The following is a 21,227-nucleotide window of genomic DNA, read 5'->3' on the forward strand; positions in this document are numbered from 1 at the left end:
TTTTTGGATACCCTCTTTTTTTCTTTGTTCATATGTTTTATTTCTTAAATGCCACATATGATGAAATCATACATTTTTCTTTCTCTGACTTCTTTAATTTAGCATTGTACCCTCTAGGTCCATCTATGTTGTTACAAATGGCAATATCTTATTCCTTTTTATGACTGATTAATATTCCATTGTGTATATATACCACATCTTTATCCATTCATCTATTGATGAACATAGATTGCTTCCATGTCTTGGCTATTATAAATAATGTAATAAACATAAGGGTGCATATATCTTTCCAAATTAGCATCACATAAATGTTTTCTTATTATAGGAAAGCTGAAGAGGATGGAAGAGCATTTTAAATCATAAAGATCTATACTAAGATCACTATAGGGGCTAACAAATTCTCCATGTAGTACCCATATGTGACTCAGTAACTTCAAATACCACTGTATCTATTCCAGACCACGGGCCTCCTAGAAATTATCCCCAAGGGACAGGTCCATGAGTTGGGGAAAAAATATATACTCTTTGGCATACAGGTGACTTACAAAAGTGTTTAGAATTTTGCCACTTCCTTCTCACTAGGTCTAACAGCATTATATCATTACAGTAATAGACATGGATAATGTCCTCTGGAATAGAAAACTAGAGAGCTGATAGAGCCCTGAGATATAGTGAATGTATGTTGCTGTATCTGGCAGAAGAAAACAAAACGCTTCTGAAAATTTTTGCTAATAAATTCTAGGGAAGATGGTAGACTAGGAGGACCCTAAATTCACCTTGTCCCATGAATACAACTAGATAACACTTGCATAAGAGAAAACAACACATAAAAGGACCCAAAGACTGGCCTAACATGCCACAACTGAAGGTAGAGAGAGGCCAGGTTGAAGAGGTTAGGAATGGTAAAGATTCAGTGGGAACCTAAACCCACAGACTTGACCACCAGAGTGAAGGAGCTGTGAGTGTGGAGAGGAAGAAGAAACATACTACTATACCAGGGAGCCTACTAAAAGAAGAGATATCCCTACAGCATATAGTTTTGAATATCAGAGGGGCCAGATTTCATAAGTGCTTACAACCTGTAGGCCTGAGAACCTGGAACTTTAAAAAGCAACAGGCTCAGCTCTGAGAGAACACAGAATGTGCTAGGAATCTAAGCCCCTGACCTTAAAGAGACAACACAAAGAAAAGTCCACAGAGATACAGCTTGGAAGCAACAGTTTGAAAAGTGCCTGGAGGGGCGCCTGGATGACTCAGTCAATTAAGCATCTGCCTTCAGCTCAGGTTATGACCTCACAGTTTGTGGGTTTGAGCCCCATGTCAGGATCTGAAAATTGTCTGGAGTTTAGAGGAGGAAGAGTTAGTTACTAATCTCACAGTTCTCTGAAAGACTTCTCTAGGAATAAAGGAGATGACAGGTGCCATTTCCCTCTCCCTGCCCCTCATCATAAAAACACAGCTACCTGTGTGAACCAGCACTACTCCAGCACTCACCACCTAACTTGCTTACAATATGCCCCACACCCTTGAGTCAGGCCTGCGTTAGTACCAATGCTGTGGATTCCCTCCCCCAGAAGATGTACACAATCCTTGCCAACACTGCATCTCCCCACCTCATGTGGAAGATGCCCATATCTTGTTAAAATTGCACTTCCAGCCTGCACATGCTTTCGGGAACAGCTTGGCTGGCCCAGTCTCTATAGCAGTCTCCTCCTTATGGAAGAGGAACCTCACGCAGAGCTTACAGTACCAGGCCTCCACCTTGCCTGCCAGTCTCTGCAGCAGGTGTGTCCACTGTGGAGGAGGGCCAGAGCCACCTAGTTAAAAGTTTAAGTCCAATGCATTACTTTCAAGAACAAGAGATGAAGGTGACTTTCCTAACACACAGAAACAAATACAGAGTGTCAGACAAAATGAAGAGTCAAAGGGAAAAGTCACAAATGAAAGAATAAGACAAAACCAGAGCAAAAGACCTAAGTGAAACAGATGTAATTAACATGCCTGATAGAGAATTTGAGGTAATGATCATAAGGATAATCAATGGACTTGAGAAGTGAATGGAGGACATCTGTAAGACCCTTAAGAAGAACATAGAAAATGTAAAAAAGAACTAATCAGGGAACTTCATCAGAGATGAAGACATGATAAAAGAAAATAAAAATATACTTGGTAGAATAAGTAGCAGATTGGAAGAAGCAGAAGAATGAAGTAACAAACTAGAACAGAGTAATGGAAAGTAACCAACTGAACAAATGAGAGAAAAAAGGATTATGCAAAACTAGAAAAAGGGAACACAGTGACTCCATCAAGTGTAATAGCATTTACATTATAGGGAATCTCAGAAGGAGAAGAGAGAAAAAAAAGGGGCAAAAAAAAAAAAACTGTTTGAAGAAATAATAGTTGAAAAGTTTCCTAATCTGGAAAAGGCAATAGATATCCAGACTCATTAGGCACACAGAACTCCCAACAAAATCAACCCAGGGAGTTCCATTTAAAGACACATAGTAATCAAAATAGCAAAAAAGTGATAAAGAAAAAAATTTAAAGCAGAAAAATGACAGTTCCATGTACCAGGGAAACCCCAAAAGGCTATCAGCTGATTTTTCAGTGAAAACTTGGCAGGCTAGAAGGGGTGGGCATGATATATTCAAAAGGCTGAAAGGAAAAATTCTACAGACAAGGTTACTCTTTCTAGCAAGGCTATCACACAGAACAGAGGAAGAGATAAAAAGTTTTTCAGACAAACAAAAATAACAGGAGCTCATGACCACTAAAACAGCCCTATAAGAAATATTAAAGAGGAGTCTTTGAGTTGAAAAGAAAAGACCATAAGTGAGAGTGTGAAAAGCAGAAAACAGTAAAAAATAAGTGTATCTATAAGAATCAGTCAAGGGATTCACAAAATAAAGGATGTAAAAATGACACAATATATCTAAATGTGGAGGGGAAAGTAAGGAATAGGTTTAAACTTAAGCAACTATCAACTTAATGTAGATTGATATATGCAGAAGTTGTTATATTCAAGCCTAATGATACCACATATTAAAAACAACTATTATACATGCAAAGAATTTTAAAAAAGGAATCTAAGGATATCACTTAAGCAAACCAGAAAACTATGAAAGCAAGAGATGAAACAATCAGAGCAAAACTACAAAAACAACCACAAAACAAGTAACTAAATGACAATAAATACATATCTATCAATAATTACTTTGAATGTAAATGGACTAAATACTCCAATCAAAATACACAGAGTAACAGAGCAAATAAAATAACAAGATAATAAAATAACATAACCTATATGTTGCCTACCAGAGACTCATTTGAGATGTAATGAAGACTGAAGATTGAGAGCAAGAGGATGGAGAGATATTTATCACGCAAATGGATATCCAAGGAAAGCCAGAATAGCAATAATGACATTGGAGAAAACAGAATTTTAAACAAAGACTGTAACATGAGACAAAAATTTTAAAAAAGGACTATGTATTAATAAAGGGGACAACCCAACAAGAAGATATAACAACTGTAAATATGTATACACCCAACTCAAATACATAAAACAGTTAAAACAAGCATAAAGGAACTAATCAATAATAATACTATAATAGTAGGGGACTACCAGATGATCCAAATGGAAAGTCAACAAGAAACAGTGGCTTTAAATAACATACATGATCAGACAGACTTAACAGAAATATTCAAAACATTCCATTCTAAAATAGCAGAATACACATTATTTTCAAGTGCACATAGAATATTCTCTAGAATAAATCATATATTAGTCCATAAAACAAGCCTCAACAAACTCAAAATGATCAAAGTCACACCATGCATCTCTTCTGACCACAATGCTAGAAAACCACACACACACACACACACACACACACACACACACACACAGAAAATATCTGGAAGGACACAAATACATGAAAGTTAAATAATGTGATGTTAAATTATGAATAGGCCAACCAAGAAATCAATGAAGAAATTAAAAATTCTGACTCTTGGTTTCAGCACAAGTCATGATCTCATCAAACCCGGCTTCAGGTCTGTGCTGACATCATGCAGCTGCTTAGGATTCTTTCTCCCTCTCTCTCTGCACCCCCCCACCCCACTCACTCTGTTCTCCCACAGTTAACATCATACTCAATGGAGAAAAACTAAGAGCATGTCTCCTAAGGTCAGGAACAAAACAAGGATGTCCACTCTCACCACTTTTATTCAACATAGTAACAGAAGTCCTAGTCACAGTAATCAGACAACAAAATGAAATAAAAGACATTCAAACTGGTAAGGAAAATGTAAAACTTTCACTATTTGCAGATAAATGATAATATATATAGAAAATCTGAAAGACTTCACCAAAATCTGTTAGAACTGATATATTCAAAAAGTTTCAGGATACAAAATCAATGTGCAGATATCTATTGCACTTCTATACACCATTAATTAACCAGCAGAAAGAGAAATTAAGAAAATGATCCCATTTACAAATGCACCAAAAATAATATGCCTAGAAATAAACCTAACCAAAGAGGTAAAAGACCTATACTCTGAAAACTATAAATTGAAGGTGACATAAAGAAATGGAAAGAAATTCCATACTCATGTACTGAAAGAAGAAGTATCATTAAATTGTCTAAACTATCAGAACTAATATACATATTCAATGCAATCCCTATCAAAATACCAACAGCATTTTCACAGGACTAGAACAAATAATCCTAATATTTGTATGGAACCACAAAAGGGCCCAAATAGCCAAAGCAATCTTAAATAAGAAAAGCAAAGTTGAAGCCATCACAATTCCAGACGTAACCAAAAGAGTATGGTACTAGCACAAAATTAGACACATAGATGAATGGAACAGAATATAAAATCCAGAAATAAGCCCACAATTATGTGGTCAATTAACTTTCAGTGAAACAAGAAAGAATATCCAATGGAGGAAAATAATCTCTTCAAAAATGGTGTTGAGAAAACTGGTCACCTACCTGAAAAATAAAGTGGACCACTTTCTTCTACCATGCACAAAAATTAATTTAAAATGAATTAAAAACTTAAATGTGATAGTTGGATCATAAAATTCCTAGAAGATCATACAAGTGGTAACTTCTTTGACATTGGCTGTAGCGATATTTTCTAGCTCTTCTCCTGAGCAAGGACATAAAAGAAAAACCAACTATTGGGTTTATATCAAAATAAAAAAGTTTCTGTACATCAAAGGAAAAAACAAAACAAAACTAAAGGGCAACATACAGAATCGGAGAAGATTTTTGCAAATGACATTTCCAAGACAGGATTAGTAGCCAAAATATATAAAGAATTTACAAAACTATAAACAACCAAAACCACAAATAATCCAATTTCAAAATGAGAAGAAGAAATGAACATACATTTCTCTAAAGAAGACATCCAGATGGCCAAGAGACACATGAAAAGATGCTCAATATCACCCATTAAGGAAATGCAGATCAAAACTATAATGAGATATCACCTCACACGTGTCAGAACAGCTAAAATCAACAACACAAGAAACAAGTTTTAGCAAGGAGGTGGGGAAAAGGAAACCCTCTTGTACTGCTGGTGGGAATGAAAACTATTTCAGCCATTCTGGAAAACAGTATGGAGGTTTCTCAAAGAGTCAAAATAGAACTACCCTATGATCCAGCAATCACACTACTGGGTATTTACCCCAAAAATACAAAAACACTAACTCAAAGGGATACATGCTTTCCTGTTTATTGCAGCGTTACTTTCAATAGCCAAATTATGGAAGCATCCCAAGTGTTCATCAACAGATGAACGGATAAAGATGAAATGGTATATACACAATGGAATATTATCTTGCCAACTGCAATGACATAGATGGAGTAGAGAATATAATGCTAAGTGAAGTAAGTCAGAGAAAGACAAATACTGTATGATTTCACTTGTATGTGAAATTTAAGAAACAAATGAGCAAAGTACAAAAGAGAAAGAGGAAAACCAAGAAACAGACTCTTGGTTAGCAGAGGTGTGGTGGTAGGGGAATAGGTGAAAGAGGGGTCTGGATTAAGGAATGCACTTTCCAAGTTAAGCAATGTGTCATGTATGGAATTATTGAATCATATTGTATACCTGAAACTAATATAACACTGTATGTGAGCTATACTGGAAATAAATTTTTACTAACAAGTGTAGACAATAAAACGCATTTAATAGATCAATAACTATGTACCAGAAACCAGATGCATAGTAATTTAATACAGTAATGAATTCATATATGGAACAATAAGTATAATTGGCATTACACTTGATTAAATTTAATGTAATACACTGTTGTTCTTAAAGATACATCAAGTCACAGGTCAAATAGCCAAGTTGGAAGAGGTTGTGGTAGGAATCAAAACTCTGCATCTTGGAGAGAGTAATGTCAGCAAGATAGTGAAATAGAAAGTCCCAACCCTCATTCCCCTATGGGAACACTTATTTGACAATAACATACAGACAAAAACACCTTTTTGAGAGGTCTGGAATCCAGTTAAAAAGCTGTAGGGCCTCATGTAAGCAAAACACAAAGAACAGCTACATTGAATTGTGAAATAAGAGTAATTTCTCTCTGTGTAAGTCCTTCCCCCAAGCCAGCATAGCTCAGTCCCTAGAAGGATTATGTCCACCCTATACTTTTTCTATGGAGGAAGGAGAAAATGGAACCTACATCCAAGGGCCACAGCCTTTTGTGCACTACCTGATGAGCCAGTTTGTATCTTCCCTTTACAAGTCTTGATGAACCAATATAAGTTGTATTCCTGAGGAAACAAAAAACAAAGGAAAGAGGCAGATGGCTGGCTACAAAAATAAAATAGAGAAAAGGGAGAAATTAATTACATTAAAGTTTTTTTTTAATATAAACAAAATTAACACACTTTTACCTGGACTGACAAAAGAAAGGCCAAGTAAAAAAATCAAAAAGAAAATGAGTTCATCTTTGTCAATTCTGATGCCTTTTATTTCCTTTTGTTACCTGATTGCTGATGTTAGGACTGCAAGCACTAAGTTAAACAACACTGGTAAGAGTGGACATCCTTGTCGTGTTCCTGATTTCAGGGGGAAAGCTCTCAGTTTTTCACCACTTTCACTTTTCACAGATGACATGATACTCTACATGGAAAACCCAACTGACTCCACCAGAAGCCTACTAAAACTGATCCATGAGTTTAGCAAGTCATAAGGTACAAAATCCATGTACAGGAATTGGTTGCATTTTTATGCATCAATAATGAAGCAACAGAAAGAGAAATCAAGAAACTGATCCCATTCACAATTGCATGAAACAACATAAAATACCTAGGAATAAACCTAACCAAAGATGTAAAAGATCTGTACGATGAAAACTATAGAAAACGTATGAAAGAAATTGAGGAAGACACAAAGAAATGAAAAAATATTCCATGTTCATAGATCAGAAGAATAAACATTGTTAAAATGACATTATTACCCAAAGCAATCTACACATTCAATGCAACCCCAATCAAATTTGCACCAGCATTCTTCTCAAAGCTAGAACAAACTATGCTAAAATTCATATGGAATCACAAAAGACCCCGAATAGCCAAAGTAATATTGACGAAGAAAACCAAAATGGGAGGTATCACAATCCCAGACTTTAGCCTCTACTACAAAGCTGTCATCATCAAGACAGTATGGTATTGGCACAAAAACAGGCACAAAGACCAATGAAATAGAGAACCCAAAATCAGATCCACAAGTGTATGGCCAATTAATCTTTGACAAAGCAGGAAAGAGTATCCAATGGAAAAAAAACATGCCTCTTTAACAGGTGAAAAACAGACAGCAACATGCAGAAGAATGAAACTAGACCACTTTCTTGCACCATACACAAAAATAAACTCAAAATGGATAAAGGACCTGAATGTGAGATAGGAAACCATAAAACCTCTAGAGGAGAAACCAGAAAACAGCCTCCTTGACCTCAACCGCAGCAATTTCCTACTGACACATCCCCAAAGGCAAAGGAATCAGGAGCAAAAATGAACTATTGAGACCTCATCAAGATAAAAAGCTTCTGCACTGCAAAGGAAACAATCAAGAAAACTAATAGGCAACTGACTGAATGGGAAAAGATAGTTGCAAATGACATGTCAGATAAAGGGCTAGTAGTCAAAATCTACAAAGAACTCACCAAACTCCACATCCAAAAAACAAATAATCCAGTGAAGAAATGGGCAGAAGACATGAACAGGCGCTTCTCCAAAGAGGACATCCAGATGCCCAACAGACACATGAAACGATGTTCAGCCTCACTCATCATCAGGGAAATACAAATCAAAACCACACTGAGATACCATCTCACGACAGTCAGAGTAGCTAAAATGAACAAATCAAGAGACTACAGATGCTGGCAGGGATGTGGAGAAACGGGCATCCTCCTACACTGTTGGTGGGAATGTAAACTGGTACAGCCACTCTGGAAAACAGTGTGGAAGTTCCTCAAAAAATTAACAATAGAACTCCCCTTTGACCCAGTAATAGCACTGCTAGGGATTTATCTAACGGATACAGAAGTGCTGATGCATAGGGACACACGCAGCCAAATGTTCATAGCGGCACTTTCAACAATAGCCAAATCATGGAAAGAGCCTAAATGTCCAACAAATGATGAATGGATCAAGAAGATGTGGTGTATATATATATACAGTGGAATACCATATGGCAATGAGAAAGAATGAAATCTGGCCATTCATGGCAACATTGATGGACCTCGAGGGTGTCATGCTAAGTGAAATAAGTCAGGTGGAAAAGGACAGATACCATGTTTTCATTCATAAATCTAACAGGAGAAACTTAACAGAGGACCATAGGGAGGGAAAGGTGGGATAAAGAGTTAGGGAGAAGGAGGGGAGGAAATCATGAGACTCCTGAATACTGAAAGCAACTGAAGACTGAAGGGGGAGGGGGAAAGGGGAAGAGGTGTGTTGGACATGGAAGAGGGCACTTTTGGGGAAGAACACTGGATGTTATATGGAAACCAATTTGACAATAAACTACTATAAAAAATATAATAATAATAAACAAAAATAAAAAAATAAAAAAACTGAGGGGAAAAAAAGAAACAAAACAAACAAGCCAAGGGAAAATGGGGGGAGGGGGGCAAACCAAGAAATAGACCCTTAACTACAGAGAACAAACTAATGGTTACCAGAGGGGAAATGATTGGGGAGATGGGTTAAATAGCTGATGAGTATTCAGGAGTACATTTGTTGTGATGAGCACTGGGTGTTGTATGGAAGAGTTCAATCACTATATCGTACACTTGAAATTATATTATATCATATGTTAACTATCTGGAATTTAAATAAAAACTTTTAAAGGTTTTTTAAAAAATGTTTTATTTATTTTTGAGAGAGAGACAGCACGAGCAGGGGAGGGGTAGAGAGAGGGGGGGACAAAGAATCCAAAGACAGCCTCCAGCTAGCTGTCAGCACAGAGCCCGACATGGGGCTTGAACCTGCGAACCATGAGATCATGGCCTGACCTGAAGCCGGACGCTCAACCAACTGAGCCACCCAGGCACCCCTTTAAATAAAACTTTTTTTAAAAAATAGACAACAATAATACAAAAAGGGAAGATAACAGGCCAATATCCCCAATCAATATAGATGTAAAAATCCTCAACAAATTACAAGCAAACCAAAATTCAATGGATTAAAATAATGATACACCATGACCAGGTGAAATTTATCCCTGAGATTAATGAAGATTCAACATACACAAGTCAATTACTGTGGTACAGAACATTAACAGAATAAAGGATAAAAATCATATAATCTTGTCAATATATGAAGAAAAATCATTTAAAAATTCGAACACTGTTTCATGATTAAAGCTCCAAACAAACAAGATATGGAAGGAAATTACTTCAACACAATACAGGCTATATGTAAAAATCAGAGCTAACATAATCAATGGAGAAAAGAAGAAAGATTTTCCTCTAAGATCTGGAACAAGGTAAGGATGCCCACTCACACAACTTCTATTCAAAATGGTACTGGAACTTCTAGCCAAAGTAATTAGACAAGAAAAAGAAAAAGAAAGCATGTAAGCCAGAAATAAAGAAGTAAAATTACTTGTTTATACATTATCTTCTATGTAAAATACCCTAATGAGTCTTCATATATATACAAAAAAAAAACCCCTACAGAATAAAAAATGAGTTAAGTTGCAGAATACAGAATCCAAATACAAAATATCATTGCATGTGTATATATTAACACTATAAACATTTGAAAAGGAAATTAAGAAAACAATCTCTTTTATAATACCATCAAAAGAATAAAATTCATAAGAATAAATTTAATCAAGGAGGCGAAAGACTCGTACATGGAAAACTCTGGAACACAAATGCAAAAAATTAAAGTAGAAACAAATGAAAAGATGTCTCACATTCATGGATTAGAAGACTTAATATTATTAAAATGTCATTGTTACCTCAAGTGATCTACAGATACAATGCAATCCTTAACAAAACTCCAATGGCACTTTTCACCAGAAATAGAAAAAACAATCATAAAATGCATATGGAATCACAAAAGACTCTAAATACACAAAACAATCTTGAGAAAGAAAAACAAAACTTGGGCACCTGGATGGCATCTGACTTCAGCTCAGGTCATGATTCCATGGTTTGTGGATTCGAGCCCATGTCAGGCTATGCTGACAGCAGCCTACCTGAGATTTTGTGTGTCTGTCTCTGTTTGTCCCTCCCCTGCTCGCACTCTGTCTCCCTCTCTCTCTCAAAAAGAAACATTAAAAAAGAAAAGAAAAGAAAAACAAAGCTAGAACTATCACAAATCCTGACTTCATAATATATTACAAAACTACTGTAGTTTACAAAAAGCATGGTGCTGGCATGAAAACAGATATAGACCAATGCAACAGACTAACAGCCCCAAAATAAACCCTCATATTACAGTCAACCAACCTCTGATAAGGATGCCAAGAATATAATGCACAAAGGAGAGTCTCATCAACAAATGGCACTTGAAAAACTGGATATCCTAACTCAAAATACTGAAACTGAACCCTTACCTTATTTCACACAGAAAAAATCAACTGAAAATGAAATAAAGATTTAGGTATAAAAGTCCTAAAATAAAACCTATGGGAAATGCTTCATGACATTGCATTTGGCAATGATTTCTTGAACATGACACCATAGACAGGAAACAAAAACAGAACAATACACAAAGAAGGCTACATCAAAAACAAAACTTCTATACAGCAAAACTAACAATTGAGTGGAAAGGCAACCTACGAAATGGGAGAACATTTTTGGAACTATACTTCACATAAGGCTTAACATATGTAACTCATATGACTCAATAGCAAAAACCAAATACTGGGCAAAGAACATGAATGGACATTTCTTAAAAATAACACATATAAATGGCCAATATATACATTAAAAGGTATTCGACATCTCTGATTATCATGGAAATGAAAATGAAAATCACAATGATACCACTTCACATGTTACAGTGGTTGTTCTAAAAGAGACAAGAGAGAACATTTAAAAAAATGTGGAAAAAGAGGAACTCTTGTACACTGTGGGAATGTAAATTAGTACATCATTTTAGAAAACAGTATGGAATTCTTCAAAATATTACAAAAAGAACTACCTTATTATCTAGCAATCCCACTTGTGAGTTTACATCTAAAGGAAATGAAATCAGTATCATTTCATTTCAGAGAGATATCTACACTCCTACATTCATTGCAGCATTATTCACCATAACCAAGATACAGAAATACCCTAATATGGATGAATGAATAAAGAAAATGTTTTATATACATACAACGGAATATTATGGAGCCTCAAAACAGAAGGAAATCTTGCCATATATGACATGGATAGATCTAGAGGACATTATGCTAAGTGAAATCCGCCAGTCACCAAAGGACAAATGCCACATGATCTCACTTATCTGAGTTGTCTAAAATAATCAAATCATAAAAACAGAGCATAGAATGGTGGCTTCCAGGGATTGGGTAGTGGGGAGAAAATTAAGAGTTACTAATCAGTAGATAAAAGTTTAAGTTAAACAAGATGAATGAGTTCTAGAAATCTACTGTACAACATTCTACCCTATAGTTAATGATATTGTTTTGGACATTTAAAACTATTAGGAAAGCATGGGGGCATCTGGGTGGCTCAGTTGGTTAAGCGTTTAATAAATCAGCTCAAGTCATTATCTCGTGGTCTGTGGGTTCAATCCCCGTGTCAGGCTCTGTGCTACCAGTTCAGAGCCTGGAGCCAGCTCAGAACCTGGATCCCGCTTCAGATTCTGTGTCTCCCTTTCTCTCTGCTCCTCCCCCATTCATGCTCTGTCTCTTTCTGTCTCTCAAAAATAAATAAAAGTTTAAAAAGTTTTTAAAAACCCTCTATCAGGAAGCAGATAAAGTACGCTTAGATCGAGTATCAAGTGTTCTTACTACAATGAAAAAAAAAACTGTACATCTTTGAATCCGCTGATAGTAGTGCTAATCTCTACAATTCTTCCTAAAATGAAGTACTGTTTTAGTTTATTATTCTGATAGGTTAATTAGGTCTAAGTTGGTTCACTTGGCCTTTCTTATCATAACAGCTTTGATTTCATGGCTTATGTAATTAATATGGAAATTCTGCCAATCTGTTAGTATATATATGCCAATCTTTACCTCAAACTATGGGCATAACTAAATAATGAATTTAGGAAACCACAAAGCACACTGCGAGATGGGCACAGACAGAATTTCATTGGCCACCTGACCACCATAAGCCCTTGTTTTTTGACTAGTTTTTCACAGTAGCATTTTCATTCTCCAGAAATTAGTGACAGCTCAAAATCAGTGTCTAATAATGCCCCAAATTCTGATTATTTCAGAGTCCCTTGGAAGAAAGATACGAAAAATAGAGTATAAAATAGTGGCTGGGTAGAAAAGTCCTTACTCAAGAGGACACAGTCTTCCCTTCACTCAAGGAGCTTTAGTTTGGTAAATTGGATCATGTCTAAAGCAAATCTTGAGATGCATGAAACAAATTACTTGTTGTCTGTGTCTGGGAATGGAAGTAGAGATTAACTACAAATAGATGCAAGGAATATTTTGGGGTAATCAAATTATTCTAAATCTGAATGTGATGATGATTATACAACTCGATAAATTTATTTGAAATTATTAAGTAGAACATTTAACTGGATAAATTTTACAGTATACATATTAAAACTCCATAAAGCTGTTAAAAATATCAAGTGAGATTTTCAAATCTAACTTTGCACTACTTTTGGAACTTCCCTGATTTGTTCAAATATTAGTTCATTATTTCTCAAACTCAAAGTTAGAAAGTCATTAGGGTATAATGTGGTCGTTTTCTTAAATTTGATAGTGGTATCAAAATGAACACTATCACTGGTCCATATAATTTGCAATAACACAATGATTATCAAAAGTAAACTGAAAATTCTCTAATTTGGAAAAAAAATAAATCAGAGCACAAAATCACACACCGTCATCACAATGAACTGCTCACTTTCCCTGGATCTCTTTTCTGCAAATTGTGATAATTTACCCATGGGAAAACTAGTATGCACAGAAGACCTGGTTTCCATTTGAAGCAATTCTGGACTCTATCCAGTCCCACTATCTAGCCCTACTAATTGACTCCCTTCCTAATGGAATGAACTATTTATAACTTTCTGTCTGAAGGAATGGTGGTGATTCAAAGGGGGTGTTAACTGTCTGTCTCACTCTCTTGAAGTTCCTGCTGAATGAAACACGCACCTGCACAGGTACCTATGAAACCTTCTTTCTAACTCCCTAGCAGCTGGTTACATTTTGTTCCCAAACCTTCTTTCCTCTGTATCTCGAGGTTCCTTTTGCTCATGTGCTTTATTTGAATGATTTTCACTCCTTTTGTTTTATGTATGTTCTGGTCTCATTTTCCTAAGTTCAATTATATTGTGAGGTGACTTTCTCTTCAGCTCTTATCTTTATTAAATTGGCTTCAATTTTCCATCCCCTTTTCACTCGGATATTAGATTCAGGGAAATAAAACATTATGTTTTGGCTACTTCATTCCAACTGAGCACTATCCGGCAGAGCAAGTATCTCTATGTTTAGAAAGCATTGAATGATCAAGTCTTAAAGATTATTATAAGCATTTTTTAAAATGTATTAAGTACTTATTATATGCCACAGCTTGCTCTGCTGGTTTTCCATGTATTAACTCATTTAATCCTCATGAAAACACTATAAGGTAAGAGGTATTATCATCCCTATTTTACAGATGAGGAAATTCAGGGACAGAGAAGTGAAGCAACTCACCCAAGGACACATAGCTCATAAATCAAGGAGACGGAGATTCGAATCCAGGTAGTTTGTCTCCAGAATGTTTGCTATTAGTTACTATATAATATTGTTATTTATAAAACTGCTCTTATTTCATTTTTTCTGATTTCCCCCACTAATTTAAAATGTTTCTTTAAAAATTAGAAAAATAATAAATATTACTTGTAAACATATAGAAAATAAGAGTTCATATTTAGGAAAAGATAAAATCACTTAAAATCCCACAAACTAAAGACATTATAAAGTATAGATATCTATACATATGTATTTACATTATATTTAGTGTTGTATAATCTTTTTTTAACTTAACAAACTATATATTTCTTCAGTTTACTTTATCAGAGGTTATAATTTGTGTCATATGCATCAAAAACTGTTCTGAACATAGATTCAACTATATTTAAAAGTTTTCTTCCTTCTTCGTGTACCAAACAGCTTTTCATTGAGGCTTAAAGCATGAAAAGTGTACTGTTCTTTTGAATTACTGAATTTTGTGATGTTCTAAGTTTAGCAATATTTCTATAGCATACTTTAATCCTTTACTGTAATTTGAGGAAAGTTCCAGATACTCTGTAATGACTATACACATTTTGTTTGAGGCAAAAAGTAAAGAGGAAGGTTTGTACCTTCTCTTGTTTTTCTGAATGAGACTGAGGGTTTACTTAGGAATTTGGGGTGTTGAGGTCACTCTCTGAGGACAGTGTCATGAAAAGGAAGTTGCTGATCTACATTGGTTTCCAATCTATCATTTGTGTACATATGTCAATGAGTTCAATCTCCAAAGTCATCTGGTGAAAATTTACTCTCCACCAAAATCTCCCACACAGGCTTCTAGGACCCTGATTTTGCTTACCATGTCTTCTTGAACTTTCTACCATGATTGTTAGTGAAGTTATTTAGTAGTGCCTACCTTGTGCCAGAAATTTTGCTAAATATGGGAGTATACAAAGTTGGCTAAAAGTCCTTTTTCTCAAAGAAATTATAGTTGATAATGAAGAACTAACATGCAAAAGAAATTATACACTGTAGTATAAAGAATGTACAAGATATAATAATAATTCATAGACACTGCTCTTCTTAGTGTCTTCAATGAATACTTAATAGTAGGTGGAATTTAAGTTTTGAAGGAAAAAGAGAAGTAATACTTCTGCCCGATAGTTAAACCCATACAATTTCAAATCCTTATTACATCTTTCTGTTATATTCATGTTATGGAAAAATAAATACCATCAGCACCACAGACTAGCTTACCCTAGTTTATATAGCTCCTAAGTGGCAGAACTAGAATGGCAACCAAGTCTATCAAGTCTTGTAGGCAAATATGTTTCTATATAGTAATGACCAGGAATAACACATATGAAAGCATAGTCAACAGCAGAGAAATATGAAAAAATATAGTAACATGTTCAGTTTATAATGGGTTTGATATGACATGCTATTGAATTTTTACTTGCTCATATTAGAATCAGAAGATGAAATAGGAGAGTAACATGACCATGTTTGATCTTTAGATAGACAAATCTGAAAGCAGAATGTAGAATGTGCTAAACGTAGATGAAATTAGAGGCAGAGAGACCATTCAAAAGGCTTTACAGTCATGAAATACAAAAAATATACAGACCTGAAATAAAACTGACAGTGAAAATGAAAATGAGGAAACAAAACAGAAATATTCAGATGATACAATTTTCCATCTGGCATATAAGGTGAGAGAGGAGAAAAGATGCCTTTTAGATTCCTGGATTAAGCATTTGAGAAAATTATCATGATATTTCCTAAGGGATTAAAAAGATAAAATCATGAATTCAGTCCTGCACATTTTAACTTTAAAGTGCTTAAGGGATGTCCATTTATGTACTACTATATTGCTTCTCGGCCTTTTGGCTAAGATCAAGTGCATTTATGTACTACAATACAGCCTTGGATATATTATCCGAGAGTCCAGGAATATAGCTATAAATATAGAAATCTTTCATAAGTGGTGAGTGGTTAAAACTTTCTGTTTGGAATGAAAATATTTTACAGCTCTGAGTTACATCAATACTCAAAGATAAGTAGATGGGGGGTGTAAGTATTTTTCTCACATTACAAGCTATCAGAAAGTAGATCTTTGCTGGCATAGGCCAAAGACCTTTTAGACTGGATTATTTTTCTATCTGTTCATACTACCACCCTTAACATGTGGACACCAAAGCTCATGATTGCTGCATCTTTAGGCATCACATTAATACTGAATGCAGGAATAAAAAGGCTAGACAAAGAGCCTTCTCCATAATAAACTTTATATTTTGATTTGGGGGAGAAAAGCTTCCACAGAAGGCATTATTCTGTTTCTAGGCTAGGCTATCTGCTCCTTGTACACCATTCCATGGCCAAGTCATAGAGATTATCATATTTCATCCCAGAGCTAAGATAAGCACCTACCCTCTTCCAAAACTGAGAATAGATATGTGTTCTCTTAGTATGAACTGGGGTGGAAAAAGCTTTGGCATAGGCAACATATAGAACATCCAATGACAGAAGAAATTTCAAAAACAATGCATGATCTATATTATCAAATTTGGAAAACAGGTATGTAACAAAGACTGAAAACATTAATATATGTGACACTTTTATATGTAGACTACGGGGGCACCTGGGTGGTTCAGTCGGTTAAGCGTTCAGCTTCCAGCTTCAGCTCAGGTCATGATCTCACTGTTGGTGGGTTTGAGCCCCGAGTTGGTCTCTGTGCTGACAGCTAGCTCAGAGCCTGGAGTCTGCTTCAGATTCTGTGTCTCCCTCTCTCTCTGACCCTCCCCTGCTCATGCTTGTCTCTCTCTGTCTCTCAAAAATAAAAACTAAATAAAAACATTATATGTAGACTATGGTGTACTGAATCTCTGACAACTTCTCTAAAAGTTTTTTCTGGAGTACCAGCTAACTTGCTTGGGCTTGTTCAAGAAATAGAATGAATAAGTTAAAATAAACTAACCTTTGAAAGGTTTTAGAGAGTAGAGGAAAAATAAGGGTACCCATCCATGACAAATTTAATTTCTGAAGGAGAGATACTATGTATAACACACCAAGGAAAGTAAAAAGTTCAGATAAAAGGTGAAAGAAAATGGTCAACGCATCTATGTACCCTTAAAGAGGACTAGAGTATATTTGGAAGTGCTGGTCTTGAAAAGCGCTGAGCAATGGTTGGAAAAATGCACTCGAAAGTCCTAAAACTCCTGATACAGTCATGACTTCATCCTTCTCAGGTACAGTTTTGTTTGTCAAGTGGGGATAATAAAATTGAATTTATCTTACAGAGTCATTGGGAGCTTTGAAAGAAACAATGTACTTACCACAATTCCTTAAATACAGGAGACACTCATCTGTTATCTGTGATCATTAGAATTATTATAGTTATATTTACTCATTTTTACTCTCAGATGTGAAGTAGTTTTATTTTATTTTTAGCCTGTCATTAAGTAATTTGTTTATTAAAAGTGGTCATGGACCAATATGATAATAATGTAATAAACTATTAAAATTATGAAGCCTGTGTACCTGAGTTCCATTTAAATCTAAAAATCCCAATGTAGGGAGTGATGGGATGTGTTCAAATACTTTTGTCATGATCATCTCTGTAAGCCCAGTGAAGAAGGGAAATTTTAAGGGGCCAAGAAAGGTTCAGAGAATAGAGAATTAGTGTAGAAGTATTAATAGGGGAATAGCAGAAAAGATGACATTTATGTAGTGTGAGAACACTTAGGGCAATAGTCAGGAAAATGATCCAGAATTCTTTGGGAAATTTTTTTTCTCCATAATATTTTATTGTCAAATTGTTTTCCATACAACACCCAGTGCTCTTCCCCTTAAGTGCCCTCCACCATCACCACCACCTCTTTTCCCCCTCCCCCTTCCCCCTCAACCCTCAGTTCATTCTCAGCATTCAATAGTCTCTCAAGTTTTGCGTCCCTCTCTCTCCCCAACTCTCTCTCTCTCCTCCGTTCCCCCAGGTTGAAAGTAAAGGGACGGAGAAATATCTATCAGGCAACTGGAAGCCAAAAGAAAGCTGGAGTAGCCATACTAATTTCAGACAAACTGGACTTTAAAGTAAAGGCAGTAACAAGAGATGAAGAAGGACATTATATAATAATTAATAATGGGGAAAATTTTTAAAAAAATATTTAGGTATGGAGTTAAAATTAAAGTAACCCCTTTTGGCTCTATCTGCAAAATGTACTCACATTTTTCCTCACATATTCCCTGTTTTTAAATTTTTTAAATGTGTATTTTTGAGAGAGTGTGTGAGTAGGGAAGGGTAAGAGAGAGAAAGGGACACAGAATCTGAAGCAGGCTCCAGGTTCTATGCTGCAGCTATAATAAATAATGTCATAAACATAAGGGTGCATATATCTTTCCAAATTTCCAACCAGCTGGCTGGTTCAAACCCACAAACTGTGAGATCATGACCTGAGCTGAAGTTGGATACTTAACTGACTGAGCCACCCAGGCACCCTCACATATGTAATAAATTTGCTGTTCACCTTATTTCTTCCAAACTTTTTATTTTTCTCCTCTCAGTCAATTATATCTAATTAGTAAGGCAAATAGGGTATCTATGTTTCTGCCCGTGATACTTACTGTTTTTAATTCTTATCCTCAGGTCACAATAATCAGCTTTCCTGTCCCCATCAATGGGTGGACTAAATGACTCTGTGGTCACTGAGATTGTGTTACTGGCCCTTTCTTGTTCTTGGGAGAAAAAACTGTTTCTCATTTTGGCATGTTCTTTGCTGTATTTAGGGGTCATCTTAGGAAACCTTTTTATTTTGTTTTTGGTCATTTTTGATTCTCACCTACATTCTCCCATGTACTTCCTGCTGGCCAACCTGTCCCTCATTGATGTGGGGCTTTCCTCTACCACAGTTCCCAAGATAATCACAGACCTCTTAAATGAATATACAGTAATTTCTTTCCAAGCCTGTATGACACAGATATGCTTCATCCACATCATGGGTGGAGTGGAGATGGTGTTACTCATCGCCATGGCATTTGACAGGTGCACAGCCATCTGTAAGCCTCTTCACTACCTGAGCATCATGAACCCTAAACTATGTGTTTCATTTGTAATCACTGGATGGGTAACTGGGGTGATCCATGCTATGTCTCAATTTTTATTTGTTATAAAGTTGCCCTTTTGTGGTCCTAATAAAGTGGACAGCTTTTACTGTGACTTTCCTAAGATCATAAAACTTGCGTGCACAGACGCAGCCAAGTTTGAGTTTATCGTTACTGCCAACAGTGGCTTCATGAGCATGGGCACCTTCTTTCTGCTAATCCTTTCCTATTCATTCATTTTGATTACTGTCTGGAAACGCTCTTCAGGAGAATTATCCAAGGCATTTGTTACTTTGTCAGCTCACATTACTGTGGTTTTTTTGTTTTTCACCCCATGCATGTTTCTGTATGTCTGGCCTTCTCCCCCACCTTCTATTGATAAAAATCTGTTCATTGTGGACTTTGCTATCACTCCTGTCTTGAATCCTGCTATCTATACACTAAGAAACAAAGACATAAAGGTATCTATAAAAAGACTGCGCAAAAGGATATCTTATTTCAGATTTTGTTGACTATATCTTTTTGGGGAGAGCTCTAAAACTAAACATCCCACTGCATGCTGACCCATCTCTACTTAAGCACCTCAGTATAACATATCCTGAACAAACTCATCATCTGCCATCCTAAGCCTGCTACAACTTCATCTTGGAAGCATAAGACCATAACCAAGTCTATCATAAAGTTGTAAATTCATCATACAAAGAATTGATATTCTGACAGAGAATAGCATAATTTGACAAGCAACATTATAATTTTGAATATTTGGTTATTTTGCAAATAAAACTGTATTAACAGTTTCTGCTATTCATAAGGTCTAAAAATAACTTTTCAATTTGTTATTATGAATGAATTAATGTTAAGAATTGTCAGATTAAATTGCTATGTGTGTGCTGGTAGGGGAAGGGGGCGGGCTCCAATGGCTTTTCTTATAATTTAAAAGAAGACCCAGAGACAAATTCAAGGGCCAGTGTTTCTTGGATGGGGCCCCAGGAACACATTTTTTCAGAAGTGGAGATGTGGGACAGGAAAAGAAAGGATGCCAACAGAGGGTATATTAATGGGTATTCTACCATGTGGACATTGGAGTGCAATTCTGCTATTGCCCTCTAGTAGATAGAATGTATGTATTCCAATACTTATAGTTGTTTCAGTTAAGAGGCTAGGAAACTGTGTTTCTGTGTTGGAGTAGCTCTGAGGCATTCGCTCCCTGGAAGTTCCAGGCTTCCCCATGTAGTAGGTTGAGCAGTTCTGATATCCAAAGAAAAGCCCTCAGGCAGAAATTTTTTGCTGCTTATGGTATAAAATGATCTACATTCTTAGGACTACTTGGTGCAGAGGGATATGTGTGTGGCCTCAAAATCATCACAAACACTCCATATCTTCCCATGCTTAGAGACATTCATGTTCCATGTAAATTCACTCCGTCATTGATCCTTCAAACACAGAAGTGTAAATGAAACAAGTGTTAATGGGGTCTATCAATGCACATTTTTCCAGGAAAATATTAGCTACCTTTTTCCTCCCTAATCCATTCTAGATTTCCCTCACATTTGTCCCATACTTCTGCTGATCTAGATCACTTGTCCAGATCCACAACTTCCTACCTATGAAGGCTAAAGCCATGATTCCCATGCTGTTGTCAGGCTGTAATTGCTGCAACTTCCCATTTAGAGTAATTGCCAAGTATAGCAGCAATTCTACTTCTCTGTGATAAAGAAGGTTAATTATAACTGGCATTGTAG

General features: G+C 35.9%; 1 protein-coding gene across 1 annotated transcript; it reads left to right on the top strand.

The window, feature by feature from the left end:
• The first annotated feature begins 19,061 nt into the window (after positions 1–19,061).
• Positions 19,062–19,997, top strand: LOC115302279 (olfactory receptor 4F15-like). Its single transcript, XM_029952225.1, has one exon. It carries the CDS (start codon positions 19,062–19,064, stop codon positions 19,995–19,997), a length of 936 nt encoding a protein of 311 aa, XP_029808085.1.
• The last annotated feature ends 1,230 nt before the right edge of the window (positions 19,998–21,227 follow it).

Source organism: Suricata suricatta, chromosome 9 (assembly GCF_006229205.1).
Source record: "Suricata suricatta isolate VVHF042 chromosome 9, meerkat_22Aug2017_6uvM2_HiC, whole genome shotgun sequence".
NCBI classification, from domain to species: domain Eukaryota; kingdom Metazoa; phylum Chordata; class Mammalia; order Carnivora; family Herpestidae; genus Suricata; species Suricata suricatta.